Source organism: Scomber japonicus, chromosome 2 (assembly GCF_027409825.1).
Source record: "Scomber japonicus isolate fScoJap1 chromosome 2, fScoJap1.pri, whole genome shotgun sequence".
Taxonomy (NCBI): Eukaryota; Metazoa; Chordata; class Actinopteri; order Scombriformes; family Scombridae; genus Scomber; species Scomber japonicus.
In genome coordinates, this window is record NC_070579.1 from 23,014,387 (window position 1) to 23,031,219 (window position 16,833).

Below are 16,833 nucleotides of genomic sequence, written 5' to 3' on the forward strand. Positions count from 1 at the left end.
TTTCAATAGGAGTATGATTAGGTGTAAGCAAAACTTTAAAAAAAACACAAAAGGACTTCTCTAGAGCCAGTGCTTGGTTGGTCCATTCTGGGCTACTGCAGAAACATGGTGGACTCAGCAAAAGAGGACGTCTTCCCTATGCTAATATGAAGGGCTCATTCTAAGGTAACAAAATATACTTTTAATACTGATTAAAAAGACAGGTTTATCTTGGCAAAGTTTGTTCACTTAACGCTTTTTGCTCTGAAGGAAACAAAAGAATGCCCAAATATGCTAGATGCTGACGTCCTTTCGTGGGATGTGTGTGCAAACCAAAATATGAGTTCTGAAGTTAGAGTCAACACAAACTTAGCATTTCTGTGCTTCTTCACTGACTGCCAGGCATAGAGATCAGCTGTGAGATTTCTGAAGGAAACCTGCAGCAAATCAGTCCATTTATCTAGATCATCATGCAAATGGAAAAAAGCTTTCAGTGCTTCTGTTGAAAGTACTAAACCCTACCTTAGGTGGCAAAATATAGGACGTTGTTCTTGTTTTTTTTTTTTACAAATATCTCACAACAGTGCCAGTGTCTCAGTGGGGTACTGTTGTATTTCAGGTGGTAGATTAGTGGTAGTAGAAAAATACAAACAAAACAATGGAAGATAAAATTAGTCAAACTTAGTGGACCAAAACTTTAATAAAACCCTTTATTGTGTTTGTCAAAGTCTGGTTGCCAGACAAAACTTACAAAAGTTATCATTCAGATTCTACAACACATTTATACATGACTGTGCAATTCTGTGTTTACATGGATAGTCCTGTCACCTATTCTCAAGTAAAGCAAAAGACATCTGGGTCAGAGTAACAGGAGTCAACAACATAAATATTTGACTTGGTAGAGAGGCAAAGTAATTGATTATATACAACAGCTTAAGTCACAAAAAATACATTACATACATTAAACAGACAAAACCAACATTTTGCCGCTTCAATTTTCCCAAGTCAGTCGTAAGTCCAGTTGTTATGCAGATATTTACAGATTCTGTATGTGTTCAGGGCACAATACTTGGGTTCTTAACACAAAAAATGAGTAAAAGGCGTCATGAACTTTCAAATGCAAAAAAACTGTTTCCATTTCTTAACTGTTCAGCTGGAGCTGGAACTGATGACATTTGTGCACTGAGGTTCACAGAAGGCGCCAAAGCGCCCATAGATGTCTTTGGCTCGAACAGCAAAATGATAAGTGGAGCCAGACTGGAACTGGGTCAGAGTACAGGCCATAGGCAGAGGAAGGGCCTTCACCTCCCCAATCTTCTTCCAGTGCTGCTGAGCTGCATTGCTGTTAGAGTTGTCTTGATGGAAGGCATAAAGGTGATAGCTATCTACAGCTGCACAGGTCCGATCAGTTTCTGCCACACACCAGGACAGCACAATACCGGTCTGACTTGGCACCAGCTTCAACTGAGGCTGCTGGGGATGTGATGTCCGTTCAGCCTCAGGAGGTAAGCGCGGAAGTGCAGGTGCAGCAGGGAGAGGGGGCAGTACCATGCTGGAGGCTCGGGTTGGCGTAGCAGTGGTTACAGCCCGGGATTTTATAGGGGAGTCCTATAAAAAAGAAATCTATTGTTATTGTTACTCTAGCAAAGGGGGCAAATATGATTAAAACAGCTATTTCTTGGAAAACAAAATAAATATCTGGTGGTCATTCACATAAAATGAGTACTGAATGTTTTCCATAAGCTGGGATAAATACATTCTCATACATAATTCATTTCAAACAACTGCCCATTGAAACTTTTAAAATAATTTTTAAAAAATGTAAAAAAATGTGTGCACTGGACAAAGGCAGCTTGACTAATTGTAGCTTTATAAGCAGCCTGTTATAGATCCACAAATTTGACATTTAATATTATATGCAAATAAATATTACTGAGAACATCACAGATACATTATAGAATCACAAATCTGTATTTGCTCTGTGAAAAATATGTCAGATGCTGTTCCAAGTCCTCACCAGCGGGGGGCGGTGGTGGACTGTCAACTGAGGCTTGCTGGGAGGGTTCTGATGGCTTTGAGGAGACGACCTCGCTCCTGCACCTGAGGACAAAGTGCACATTAGAATGATAGATGTATAATTTAGATAATTACAAAAGACATATACTTGTCATGCTTTTCTTTACTATGTTTTTTTAAAAACAGAATAGTGCCCAATAGTCAGGCTTAACTGTTAAGCATGGCGTTATATTTTGGACACAAAATCAAAATCAGTCTTTCGCGTCCTCAATATAATGTGTTGGTCTTACTGTTAGGAATGCTGATGGTTGGATGAGGACGCTGGGTTGGTGAGGGAGCTGCAACAGTGGCACTCTTCACTCCTGTCACTGGAGAGCATAAAGTATAACATCTTAAGACTTAAGCCAACTTTTCAATATGTGAAGGTATAGAAAAGAAATCAAGATATAAAAATGGATTTTATTGCACCTAAACCTTACCTTGTACATCATCGTCATCCTCAGTGAGATCTATGACAGAACCTTTGGGACGTGCTGTGGGAGCAGCAGCTTTGGATGGAATGGATCCTGTGGCTTGGTTGTCTGAGAAGAGAGACAAAAGTATTGAGCAAGAGATACATTCAAGAAAAGAAAACAGATGATGACGGATGACAATGTCTGGAGAATCCAGCCCAGACATTTTCCAGACATGTATCACACAGCATGAGACGTAAGACAAGTTCTTACCTAATGAAAGTCACAGACATATGTAACTTTATGTTCTGCTTGTTCGACGGTTGTTTAATAAATTACTCGTACCATCTCCCTTACTGATGAATTTTGTGGTGCTTACAGCAGCGAGCAATTGTAACCCACTCGCTTGCAGGGAATTTTCCAGAAAATGACCTGCTGTATTCACACATGGGCTCAATCTGATATTACACAAGACTTTGTACTAGGTAAGTAGCAGGTAAAAGTCAGTTTAATGCTACTACGGTTAAAATCTGTACAACTTCAGGGTTGCTGTGCATGTATGAAAAGGGCATCACAAACCCATAATCATCATGTCTTTATATGTCACTGACATTACCAGAACTGACCACATTTGTACAGATTTGTACAAGCTGCTGACTGCATGACTGCAGCCAAGATGACATTTAAAATATGCCCAAAAATAACCTTAGCCTTGTTGACTAAAGCACACCCCTACCTGTCTTTGATGTCAGAGATGTCCCTTGTGGGGGTCCTGGAGCAGTGGAACCTGTTGCTGCTGGCCCAGACGTTGCAGGTGAAGAAGCTGAAGACATAGCTCCGGCTACAGAGACAGACTGAGCTGGAGTCCTGGCTGTAGTCACAGATACACCAGCATTGGGTGTAGTTATCCCACCAGCTCCCCCCTGGTACATGGTTCGGGTAAGAGCGATCTGAGTGGAGGACATCTGGCCAGTGGAGGCCTGTAGCGCTGGGACAGTGGCAACAACGGGGGTAGAGGCTGCTGCAGTGGTAGTGATGGGAGCAGGCTTGAGGATAAAAGTGGTGGTGGAAGCAGTGGTTTTGGCCTTGTTGAGTGAGCTGGCTGCAGACAAAGAGGAGACAGGGATGTTGACCAGCGTTCCCGCCTGGCCATTAGCCATTGATAAAGGCAGCTGGATTAGGAGCGGCTGGCCTGTAGCCATCATGCCACTCCCATGGGCTGTCTTCAGCAGCAGGGTGCCTGTGGGACTCTGAGTGGTGATGGCAGTGGCCAAGGTACTGGCGGCATTAGAGGTGGAGGTGATCAGCTGTAGGATGGGGGCCTGTGAAACTATGGCTGTGGAGGTGGACGTTGGTGTTGGAACTGCAGCTGGCACAGCTGATGGGGCTGAATTTGCTGAGGAAAATGGGAAAAACTTTGTTTCAGACAAGTGTTGCTGATATTTTCAACTCTGCCTCTGCTCACAGTCTATTAAAAAGGTTCAAGTCAAAACAAAAAAAACAAAACAGTTCTTCATCATCTCCTCACACTGCTTATTGCTATTTAGGGTAATTGCAGATTAAATGATGCCCTGGTAGCCTAATGGTTTAAGACACACTGCAAACCGCACACTGGTGGTTCAATTCCAGTTGCTGGTGTGTTTCCCATGTTTCCAGTCTCTGTGCACTTTTGACAATCAAATTTAAGGAACAATGCCAAAAAATAATGAAAAAAACCCCCATCTACAGTAGTTCCATCTGACAAACTCCATCACACTAATTTAGTCTAATTTTCTAGTCCACTTATCTGCACTGTTTGACTTCTCCCACCTGTTTCCCTCAATTCCAAACCCATCCCTTCTCACTGAGGATGTAAAGTCCATGTTCATTGCAAGGAAGGGACATGCCACCAAGTGCTTTGATTACACAGGCAACACTTTAAAGGATTAATTCACTGCTAATCTTTTTCATTTGCTGGCTTATAAGGCATCCCTTATCAATATCGAAGAAAACCCACATCCCTCTGGCTCGGAAGGGAATGTTACTAACCATGGTTACACCAAGCGGTCCTTCCCCCTTATCTCATCCAAAAGCAAAGACCAACAATTCATCCAGTAGAATGGAAATCTTGCTACTCACCAGCTGTGTTGGACAAAGAAACCGTAGCTGTAGTCTGTTTTAACTCCATGGAAGTCCGGACCGGCCTGTTTAGAAAGATTGCTTTTGCTTAGAGCTGTTTAAGCTTACAGTTGATTATGTCCACATCAGGAAGACGACTGAACGTGTTATGGTGTTGACATTTAACTTTATTCCATTTCATACAGTCATCTCTGAACAGCTTGTGGCAAGTTTCAACCTCATGACAAAAGTACATGTCTGAGTTTTCATTAAAGCATTAATCAGCATGTCTCAATGTTAGTGTGGTACCAATTCCACGTTTAGTGTACGAGTCACCAGGGATTACTACTCCTTTCAATATGAAATATGTTTTTATGAACGCTGATGACAATCTAAGTGCAATGAGTGTGATATTTAGACAAAATGTTTAGTTAATTCAATGACGCATTATGACAATTGTCCCAGTATGCTTCTGTTCCTGTTACATAAGACGGTCAAAATGACACTGTAGTTCTTTCATCATATTCTCGAAAAAACTCAGGTCTTCTCTTCACTCGCAGTATTTCATTGATAACATCACGAATCTCTCTCCAGCTGTCACAGGACAGTTCAGGGAATCGACGCTCAATATACATTCTCATTGTCCTCCTCAAGTTTGTGGGCAGCGCCTCCTTGCCCAATAATCCAACATAGTTGACCTTGGCAACCCACTCACAGTAGACGTCATATGGGACTAAGTAGCGGAACACGTAGGATGCGTAGCGGTCAGCTCTGGGATTCCCTGAGCTTCTCTTGCAGTTGTGGTACAGCACTTTCTCCAAGTGGGAAGTGATTGTGCGGAGTTTAACGTCTGCTCTGCATTTTCCTTCACTGTATTCGGCCAACTTTTTTGCCATGGCAAAGTTGCGTAACACACTTTTCTGCTCTTCATCCTCCATTTGCTCTTCTTCCTTCTCCTTCTTGACAGACATTGCAGGAGTCTTACCAACAGAGGGCACCACCCCCTCTCTGGGCACCACAGCCTGCGGCTCCACTGTCTGCCGACGGAGCACGCTGTTGGGAGGAGAAGTGCAGTTTTAACTACACTCTGCACTGCCTGAGGAAACGCTCAGACTTCACATTGTAGAACGTCACAAGACTCAGGACCTGGACTCACGCGGGTGGTGCAGACTGGGAAGTGTGTTTGTTTATTCCAAACCAGTCTTAAGAAATATTTTGAGTGAAGTTAAACGTTTTAAAAGTTGATCCTGACAAACCGAACAAGGGACATGGAATCTTGGTTTCCAAAAAGGTATGGATTTGGAGGATGTAAAAATTCCTTATTCGTTCCATTTGTTTTAAATTCAGTCTGTTAGTGTTTACAGATAGCAACCTGGGACAATGTCAACTATTCACGCAGTAAACAGCTCTGTATGTAGTACTGGCTTCAGTCCGGTATTGTCACGTTCATACAAAGGCCAAATTATATTCACACAAAATACAAAAGTGCACAGACTGCTGTATGATTCAAAGAACATATGTAAATACATTTATGCTGTGGATTTGATTAATTAAATATTTACACACATAATGAAATGGTCTGGCAAACCTGTGAGCTTGCTATGAAGATATATATTTAAAAAAAACTTCCAAAAACCTTTAGAAGGTCATTGCTAAATTCATAAGTTAAAATATATAGTATGGTTGGCAGGAATCTAAATGATAACTGGCTCCAGGCATGGAAACACTTACCGTTGGACTTGAGGATTGTTTACAACAGTTGCAGTCTTGGCAGCAGTAGCGACAGTAGCAGCGGTAGCAGCAGCAGCAGCAGCAGCAGCAGCAGCAGCGAGGGCCTGCAGGAATCAGACAATGTGACGTCAGAACACTGTTAGGTAGTATCACTTGCATACCAGATGCAAAGATTTCATCAAGTAAGTAAAACCATTTCATACCTCCTGTTTCCTTTTGTTCTCAGACGCCTGATTGGCCTCTCCAAACTTTTTTGCTAGTCGGGCTATCTTGGCCTAAAAGAAAAAAAAAAGGCAGGAAGGATTTAGATTTGAGCCTTGAGTGAATCTCAGCATTTCTTAACTACATATAACTATGAGCAAGACAGCCTTTCAATGCTGCATGTCTTTTCATTATAGAAAAATGTATTTAATAAAACATTAACATCTACTTACTTGAAGTGTGTTAATGGCGGTTTGGTGTTTCGTGGCACAGTCGATATTATCTACTCTGCCTTTCAGCTCTTGGAAATGTTTGTCAAAAATGGTCATCTCCAAGACCCTCAACCGTTCATCCACTAACTGTTGCACAATCTGAGAAAGAATATCGGATATAAGGGCAAAAAAGTGTCAATTTTCAATATCCAAATTCATGAAAAACAGTTCAGTTAGCTTACACTTTGGGGATGAGCAGCAGGATTTGCATACAAACCTTTTCAAGTTTATGGTGATTGCCAGCTTTTGCAGTAATCTTAAATTCCAGTTGTGCTTCCAACTCTTCGCGCTCCATCCTGGGTCTCTTACCTTCCCTTTTCACACTTTTTCCATCTTTCTCATAACCCTCTGACAATGTGCGCTTCAATCCTGAAGTGGAGCACTTGTCCTCTTGCACTGCTTGGGGAACAAAGAGAAAGACTTGTTACCACCCTGTATGTGCCACTTATTGCCCTTAATTCTTTTATGCATAATATGCTTTCTGTTTTCAGTCAGTCTCAGTTGAAGTAGGACCAAAATAAACAGGAATTCAAGACAACGGAAATAGCATTGAAAGTCTTCCTGTCTCTGATTACATGTTTTTATTTCTGATATTTTTATCACAGAAAGCCAGACAACATAAATACATGTCACCTTCAGTGATGCAAGTTCAATTGACCTACAGGACAGGTAAAGCAATGACAAACTGGGTTCCTATCAGAAACTATAGCCCAGTGACATGGCAGCATTAACAGGATTTGCTTGAGGTGATACTTTGCATTACCCCAATACCCCATCTCAGACTCAGGATGATCAGTAAAGCATATATTTTTATTTAGGGGCAGTAATGCAACACAGCTTACTTGTTTGATAACTAGTTATAAAACAATATGTTTTGTTTTAAATCTGAACAAACTATTTAGCTTACATATGTTTCAATACCTTGGGACACTTGTGTGTGTATGTGTGTATTCAAAAAACACTTATGCTCCTTTTATCGGAAAGAAGATCAAAGTGCAAATACTATCAAACATCAGAAGCTACCGCAATTTCTTGCACAGCATATTTAATTTAATGTAATATGAAAGTGTTCCTAATATCTAACCATTTGATTTATTGAATTTACCAATTATAAATCATGCATAAAGTGTTCTCTGGTTCATTTTCTCTTTAGATTTCTGCTAAACTTCATCTATAGGAAGATTATCTTGAAGCGGCCTGACACGTGATCTACACTCTGTTGTACCTGTGTTAGATGGTGGGGTGGACGATGGCCGAGATGGCTTTGCTGTTTGTCCAGCTTCCGTTTTTTCCTTTTTGATCACCGCATTCACTGAGTCCACCTCCATCTTATCCTCTTTTACTGTTGCTTTCTTCACATCATCTTTGTCATCCTCCTCTTCTTTTATGTCCTCTTTTATTTCCTTTTCCTGTTTTAGTTCCAGGGAAGAAGAAGGAGGACAAGGAGGAGAGGAATCGGAAGTGGTTGATTTAGGGGAAGAAGGCTTTTCATCTCTTATTTTGGCTGCGGAGGCCTCAGCATCCTTGGCCTTTGTAGTGTCACTATCTGTTTCCATTGGTCCTGTGCTGTCAGATACTGAAGGTGGCGCAGGAGAACATGGAGCTAAACCTTTAACAGAATCTTTGGCAGAATCCACAGTGGAGTCCTCTTTTGTGGTCTGTTCCTCCTGAGGAAAAGCATAAATGATTCATGAATGAAAATACGTTTTTAGGACTCTCAGTTCACACTTTGAACAAGTTCAATGTAGACCCAAGTCACTGATACTATTCGACAAACAATTTCCTAAAAGATTCTAAGCCTTTTACCTTTTTCTTTTCCATCTCTGGGATCATCTCTTTTCTCTCCTGTTCCTTGGATTCTGTTAATACTGGTGTAGGAGACTCGTTTGATGAAGGCAATGGAGAACCTTTCTTTTCTTCCTCCTCCTCGTCGTCCTCCATCTTTTTCAGTTCAAAGTTTATAGAGTGGAATGGTGATGTAGGAGAGGTGTCCTCCTTTGCTTTTGGACTTTGTGAAGAGGCAGAAGAGGGGGACAGATTTAGGGACAGGAAAGGAGCAGGAGAGCTCAGAGAGGTCGGAGAAGCAGGTGATGTGGTTTGGGGAGAGTTTGAGTCCAGGATGCTGTTTTGTTCTTTGTCCCCAACTTTTTGTCCATCCTCTTTGTGCGTGCCATTCATAAGCGGTGGCGGAGATGGTTCGGACAGACTCGGAGTTGCTGTCAACAGAGTGCTGTGAAGAGTCTCCAGTTGCTGTCGATCACTGATCTTCATGGTTTTCCTAGCACGGAAAATCTTCTTCTTCTCCTCTGTCACAACAACTTCCATTGCTGCCTGTGGAGTGACAAGGACAAATTAGATGCTATCAAAGATGAAGAGTCTGAGAAAGATTCACAACACCAAAGTGATGGCTGGGAGAGTAACAGCACAGCCTCTCCCACCTCTGAGTCTGCTCTGATGTTTACGCAGTGCATAGTAAAGAAATGGCTGCAACTTTTAAGAGGAAACACTAGAGGTCACTGTGGAGCCCTGTGTTCTTGTTAGTTCTTTTCTAGAAGGATCTTCTTTCACAGATCTGCATACCAAACCGGACGGTTCCCCAACAGCCTGTTTTTTTCTATAAATTTGACTCCAAGCCATCACTGTTCTCTGGGGATCTGCCTGATTGCACATTGTTGTATCTGTCCTGAAGTAACAACACTCAAGGTGCAGCTCAGTGTGACAGAAACCCTGTTTTTAAATGTTAGTCAGAAAAGCTGTTCTGACAAATTCCCCTTGCTTTAATTTTTTTGGATTAAGCTATAGATTTCATGTTTACCTGAGCCCCAATCCAGTGAACAGAAATGACATTGAACTTAACAACAGGAGCAACCCAACTGTCATCCCATCCCCCCACGTTCCTATTGGTTCAGTCCTCAGCGAATCAGAACGGTCCAACAGAGGCTGTGTTGGCAGCAGTAAAGAGGTTATGCAAAACATGAAGGATTTTCCGTACATAGTTTTGAATGTTGCACAAATTGTAGTTTTGGGGCTAGTTTCTTCATGTTCATGCATTTAATGTGCACATGCCATATTCACCTCTTGATTTTAACTAAGAGCACAAGCAAAATTAGAAATGCATGACAGCTTAGCTGCAGTAAAATTCTCATTTTACACTCAGTGGCAAACAAGAAATGATATGATATGCCGTTTTATTAAATAACATGCCATGCATACACTAAATAAATCATCTGTGAATCACTCACCTTCAAGCTGAAAGGATGCTGGTCATGGATTTACCAGAGTTCTTAAACAGAATTCAACCTGAGGGAAACACAGATGTTTTTTCTTTTAGTAAATTGTATATCATTGCTTCAGACTTGGACTAAAATATCAAGTATGTATGAAATTCACAGTCAAAACTAATGTGTAAACCTAAATTTAGCTCCTCTGAATTGGGCAGTGATTCTCCCTTGAGCTGTAACTGAGATCTTAAGTTCAAAACGAGACATTTAATTATGAGGTCAGTAAGAATTTAATCTAACTGAATAGAAGATTGTGTTGATGACAAATTAAATCCACATCTATCAATAATTCATATAATTACATCACATTATAATAGATCACCCATTTGGACACAAAAGGCTACTATATGCTGGATATTGATGTAACTCTAGAGCCCTTTGATGTGCTGCATGTTAATGTTACGACAATCATTGTTTTATTTGCCCATAAAGTTTTACGTTAGGACTCTTTTTTGTGTAGTAATGCAAAGAGGTTTTTTAATGTGTTAATTTGCAGTGTTAGGAGTATTAGCAAATCTTTTGTTTGTTATAGGAATTTGTGTGATGACACTAATATTTTGGATGTGATCACTAAGACATGATAATTTGATATAGGCTCCTTCTTATTCAGCATTTGTATTAAAACACAGCTTGATTTCAAAATACAAAGATGGTGCAATACAACAAAAATGTTTCCGGTGACTCAACAGCTATTTGCAGGCAAGAGAACCTTATTACAGACAAGCATGCTAGGCAAAGCACACACAAGTAAACCAGATAATACAGCCATGGTTCAAATCACTTCACCAACTCATAGTTTTAGTTAATAAAAGCTACAGTATGTTCAGCCAACACAAGTGTTTATTTTTCTTTGCTCCTAAAATGAACCCAGACTGTCTGTTAATAAAACTGCACCAGTATAAAAAAAGGCAGAGATATTTAAATGGTAGATACTATATATAATGTAAATCTGCATGCTGGTTTAAGCACAGGAACAAAGCATATAAAGCCAGTCACTATTAAAGTAATCTTTCGTGGTGAGAGCAATAAAGCAACCTGCCTCAGTTTTACACTGTGAATTTGGTTAGCTTTACGGTGGCTGCATTGCTGACCTGCAACACTGCAGCTGACAGAGCAATCTGAAAAGGCCTCGTTCTTTACTTTTTCCATGTGCAGTTTTCAACTTGGCAGACTGTCACATGTGTGCGGAAAAATGCAACATTGACTGGTGTGGGATGGGTGTAGACATCACACTGTAAAGCTGAGTAGCACACTGAGACGCTGGCGCATACGCACAACACTGTGCTCAGCTTTCATACCAGCAAACATGCTTCCTGCAATGACCTCCAACTCCTTATTGTAAAAGGATATTTCAGCATGATTGCTTTACCTGAAAAAAGCATCATGCAAAAGTTATCACAAACAAATAGAGTGTTGCACATTGCGAGCACAATCACTGGTACACTTAACATGCCAATGTTATTGCACACTGCACAGAGCACAATATCCCCTCCCCCCATCCTATGGCCTCATTTACAGCGCCTGGATTCAGTGCAGAAACCCAAAATGGCCGTCAGTCCTGCTGGCTGCTGCCAGGCTGAGCTCTCAGTAGCTAGCTGAACAGGATTGTCCATCAGATATATCAAGTTGCAGCACTACCCGGCTCACTAAGAATTTTATGTTGAGCCTGAGGCTCGAGGCTTGTTGGTAAAGCCACAAAGAGAGATTATATCAACTTCATGATACTAAACAAATATGTTAAAAAAAAAGAGAAAAGTTGGACATTCCTCTCAAAACATTTTTAAAATGTTTATTTTCTATTTTTCCAAACTATCAACTCACACAATACAAGCTGGAACTAATCGACAAATATTTCTACTGTGCTGGGTGACAAAACACAGACTGCTATGGTCTATTTTTTTGTTTATATGTTCCATGTATATTAGCCATAAGGATATTGTGGTAAAAATAAGATATTCGAAATATCCTTTTTCTCCAATCAAGTTATCAAGTTAACTTAGTAGATAAACCCATATCAGGAAAACATGACTGTCTGCAGCTATCAGTGAAGTCCTCTGCTGAGCCTGACTCAGGATAAAGCAGCAAACAATCATTACATGTGTCACATGAACACGGACAGGTTGGGTGTGGCATTTAATGCGCACCTCAGGTTATGTCATCAAAAACTACAAAATACATTTTTAAAAAGGAAATCCACTTTGTTTTAGATTTATTTTCTCAACACCATATTTATAAGTACGGCACTCACACCTGTGCCTCTACGCTGTCTGATAAACAAAGTCTGATGAACAAATGGGAATATTAATTTCTGACTTCTCACACAGACAACTGATGTCTCTGAGGTTAAAGTGCATGGGTCTGAATTTACACCATGTAACGCTGTTTGACGCAAGCTTGTTTCCTGTGATAGTCTGCACTGACTGCTGATACAAAACACTGACTAGTCATCCTTAAGTTTGTCTTTCTCTCTACTAAAATCATGCATCTTCTGCCAAATGTATCACCCGCAGGATTAAACTGGAGTCATCAAGCCAACATGCTCCAGTTTCAATGCACAGAAGAGAGGGATTACACAACTTCTAACACATTTTAAAAATGTATTTATGTATTATGTATTTTCAGTTGTTGCATGACTAGAGTGTGTTTGATAACTTTGCTACCACACATAAGAACGAATTTTCACAAATGACTTTGCGCTAAACTGGAGGCTTCACAAACAGGAAACGAAATGCCCATCTTTTTTCTCTTTTATGACTGAGTTTTGACTTCATTTCTCTCGAGTAGATGTTTATTTTCTATTCTCTCATTACTTTGCCTCTGCAACGCATTGTTTAAACACCAGGAAACTAGTCATGGAGTTGCTGGTCAAATCTTATTAAGTGGTAGCAACGCTGTCAAACTTGACATGCAAGTGTCTCTAATTTAATAGACCCAACAGAATAAATATTTTGAGAGCAGTGACTACATGGTCAGCAGAACTAAAGCAGGAGGACTCAAGTTCAAGGCTCAGTGACAGAATGCAAACAACAGAAACACGTCATTCCAACTTTTCAGTCAACAGGAACGTCAAGACTTTCTCTTCCTGGAACAAATACATTCTTGGTTCAGATGTGGAAGATGAAACCACATTTCAACAGATTTCACGTTATTTGCTCATCAAACTTGACTAACACGATTCAAGGCTTTTCTGAAGATAATGGGTAATGAGTTGATGACCATTTTAGTACAAGTCACTTCTCGTTTGGGTAAATTAACTTGCATGTACTACTTGGAAAAGCAAGTCCACCTTCCAAGAACAGCTTACAGATGTTGAAATATGTTTGTGATGAGGTATCATTCATCACGGATACTAGCTAGGTATGTCCTTCTCCAACATGCTGGACTCTTACTGGTACTAATGAAAGCAATTTTTAAATGGATCAGTATCACATATGAAAACCAATCAATTTCCAACCTATTGTTTGCTGTAACCCAGTGTGCTCGAGCCTCATCGGCTGTTATAAGTGCCTCATTGTGCTCCATTTAAAAACACTGGCAGGTTCAATGAAAACATCCACACTGACAGTGTGCGTCAGCAACTGAAGCAAGTGGAGCCACTTTGGGACAAAAAACTGAAGCACCATCGCCATTTTGTAGGTGCAGTATGACTCTGAAGTGCTGCTGAAAACTGCACAAACGCATCTGTATTATGTCTGTGTTGGTGATGATTTAAGGATGTCCAAATCATTCTGCTACAACAGCTCAGATTAGCACTCATAACTCTATGGATATTATATATAACACCACATGACCCACTAGTTGTTGTTTTTTTTAATTATAGACTGCTGAAATATAAGCTATATGTAATTATTTTCTTAATGTTGTGCTTTTTAAGTACTGAACATATCACAAATGTATTGTCTTACAAACTTAAAACACTATTTATGCTTCTGGGAAGATTTATGCTAAGGATAATAAACAAATGAATGTGATCTGGTGTAATCACGGCAATGCTACATTAAATAAAAATCTTTCAATTCAACCTTCATTGATGGAGCATCAGGGATCCTTCACACCTGTGTGATACCCGAGATGTGAGAGTCACATACAGAGCAAATATTGCTGAATTACAAATGTGTAGATGGTGCTATAAATACAAAGGTAAAGCTGTGTGTATGGACACATCATGAGTGTATCTGAGCGCTATTAATTTAAAAAAACATGTTTACTCCTGGTGGCGCATGCAGTACTGCAGATAACAAAATGTCCCTACCAACACTGTTGATCAATCAACTTAATTAGTGAAAAACCACAGCAAATTTCATCACATGCTGTGTACAGGCCATTATTTACGTTTCCCATAAAAAAACAGATGCATAATAACTAAAACTCTACATTTTTGGACTAGCATAGCACCCTCTGCAAGTATCAAAAGCTTATCTTAACAAGAGTGTGAAGCTGCATTAGAAAAACTGAGTTAGATTTAAATGAGAGCGAGACAGAGATGCTAAACATGCTTCAAAAACAAAGAAATGTCAACCTTTAGCAGGATGTGTGGGATTGAGGCCTTCCATGTATTTGTTGGTTGAGGGAGCAGGGAACGGCTGAGAGGCCAGCAGGAGAACATAAAAGAAAGGAGGAGGGACTCTGTTAGGACTAGTCCATCTTGTTCCTTGCAGGGGTGTGTCCTATAACAGAGTATGTGGCCTAGATGAGCCTATAATAAGGTGTCACTTCAGTCCTGTAATAAGAAAAGTCAGCCTAATGCTCTTGAGAGAGCAATCTGCTGTAATGCAAAATATGACACACCAAAAATGTGTTTTTTTTTCCTTTGTTCTTTTTTTCTTTCCAGTGACATGGATACAACAAACACATACACATCAAATATTGTGTCTACATCATTTTATTCTATACTATTGGTGGTTATCAATACAAACCCTAGCTAGCAGCGCACAGACAGAGGGGAAGTGCACTGCACAGACAGTTGCTTAGCAACACCCATCCCCCAACTCTAGCACAGACTAGTCCACAGTATGGAAATCTACAGCGAGCATGGACTAAACCATTCTGACTCAGGGCAGGGGGGGGGCCTGTCCTTTATAACAAAAAAAAACATTAAAAAAAACCCACAGGCAAAAAAAGTGTGATAAATAAAAGGTCAATGATAAAACTGTAAGACATAAAAATAGTGCAGAGTCCAGTCCTTGACGTTGTAATCCTGCAGTGGGTATGTTGAGGATTCACCACCGTAAAATATTAAAGATGTGTTTCAGTCCATTAATACCATGTGATGGCTTTAAGCTGATTTCTGATGTTGCAATAGTTGAATTTATTCTCACAATAGTCATACAAAAGACACTAAGAAACACTGACTTAGCTGTAAATAAACCCTCTGTTAGGATTTCGCTGCTGACTACCATATATTTTATATACTGCCTGCATACATGTAACTTGCTCACTTGAGTCTGTATGTTCAATATACTTGCTACCACTAAGCTGAGTACCTAGTTAGTCTCAGCCTACCACTATCCCTCTAATGGCTCGGGCAGAGGACCTTACTCAGGTCGTTGTAAAATGATCTCCCATGTTAGCGCTCCTCCAGATTACACTAGAGGCCAAATGAACAAGCTGCCAGGTGAAAAAAAGAAAATGTTGTGTCTGTTTAAAACTCTGATATCAGGTGAAATGCTCTGTGTAGTTATCAATAGATTCAAACTTTAAGGGTATGTCTCTGACACACACGCACACACCCAATAATGCTGACATCTATAACAAAGCCGAATCATAAATCTGTACTAATCAGCCACAACCAGTCAAACCACAATATCTTTTTTAACCACTGGAAATGTTAATGATGATTCCATTCCAGACATGATGGCTCATCCTTTCAATAGTCGCTGTATGTCAGCGGTTTCCATCATTGCTATTGATGAGTTTAGTTTGCTTGTAATGTTTCATTTGTTAAAACAGTACAAAATATATCCTGTACACAATCATAGGTTTTTCATGAATGTCTCTTTGTTTACAGACACTCTGTTGCCACTTTCAAGATAGATCAGCACAGGCTCTGGGGAATTTCTATTTCACTTTTTCTGAAGGCGAAAAGTAAAGAAAACAGCTGAAAATCTAATTGTGTGGGGCACATATTCTGTCCATCTCTCTATCAAACAGATGCAATTAAATAAACCAACTAAAAACTAAATTAAATAAAGTAGTGGAAAAATCTTTTAGCTTTGACAGGAGGACTTGAAAAACAAATCTATGTTTCAAAAGATCTTACAAATAAATGTGATGATCAATGGCGCACATGGCCAAAAAGGCCCAAGGACAGGCCTGAAGTAAATGGGAGGAGCCTCCTTCAGACTAATCCATCTGACCTAAAGCCAGGATCTTTTTAAAGCAACTAGACCCTTTTAAATATCTGTGGTAACAATTACAGACCAAGTTCTGGACAATGTCTCATTGTTTGAGCTATTAAACAATAACCAGTAAAACTGTAAACAGTAAAACTAACAAAGACACTTCAACATGACAAAGCACCACAACATGCACTTTAGTCAGAGACTAGCTAGCAGCGCACAGCCAGCGCTAAACACCAACAACACACTCAACCTATTGCAGCTGCACCCTCCCCTCCCCCATCTCTCGCTCCGTGTCTCTCTCACACTCTCTGACACTCACACTCACACACACACACACACACAGTCTCCCTCCAGCCTCTCCAAGTCAAACATGGATCAAACCATTCAGATCTGGGGAGGGAGTGGGGGTGGGGCGTTAAAAAAAGAGATAAAGGATTAAGGATTCAGGTATTCGAATAGTCGA

At 40.3% G+C, this 16,833-nt stretch overlaps 1 protein-coding gene across 2 annotated transcripts in view; it reads right to left on the reverse strand.

Annotated features, from left to right (window-relative positions):
• Positions 1 to 674: 674 nt before the first annotated feature.
• atf7ip (activating transcription factor 7 interacting protein) overlaps positions 675 to 16,833 on the reverse strand; it is a 31,225-nt gene continuing 15,066 nt past the window's right edge. Inside the window, exons 2-14 of one of the 2 annotated variants that reach the window (XM_053338667.1) lie at positions 9,991 to 10,048; positions 8,555 to 9,079; positions 7,974 to 8,415; positions 6,966 to 7,147; positions 6,710 to 6,847; positions 6,479 to 6,550; positions 6,276 to 6,379; positions 4,566 to 4,630; positions 3,184 to 3,843; positions 2,475 to 2,576; positions 2,286 to 2,363; positions 1,997 to 2,079; positions 675 to 1,587 (exon numbers count right to left, since the gene is read on the reverse strand). In XM_053338667.1, the coding sequence (XP_053194642.1) occupies positions 1,129 to 1,587; positions 1,997 to 2,079; positions 2,286 to 2,363; positions 2,475 to 2,576; positions 3,184 to 3,843; positions 4,566 to 4,630; positions 6,276 to 6,379; positions 6,479 to 6,550; positions 6,710 to 6,847; positions 6,966 to 7,147; positions 7,974 to 8,415; positions 8,555 to 9,073 (2,904 nt within the window). In that variant the 5' untranslated portion in view covers positions 9,074 to 9,079; positions 9,991 to 10,048 and the 3' untranslated portion in view covers positions 675 to 1,128. The remainder of the gene's footprint in view (positions 1,588 to 1,996; positions 2,080 to 2,285; positions 2,364 to 2,474; positions 2,577 to 3,183; positions 3,844 to 4,565; positions 4,631 to 6,275; positions 6,380 to 6,478; positions 6,551 to 6,709; positions 6,848 to 6,965; positions 7,148 to 7,973; positions 8,416 to 8,554; positions 9,080 to 9,990; positions 10,049 to 16,833) is intronic. The other variant, XM_053338675.1, reaches the window with a different exon arrangement.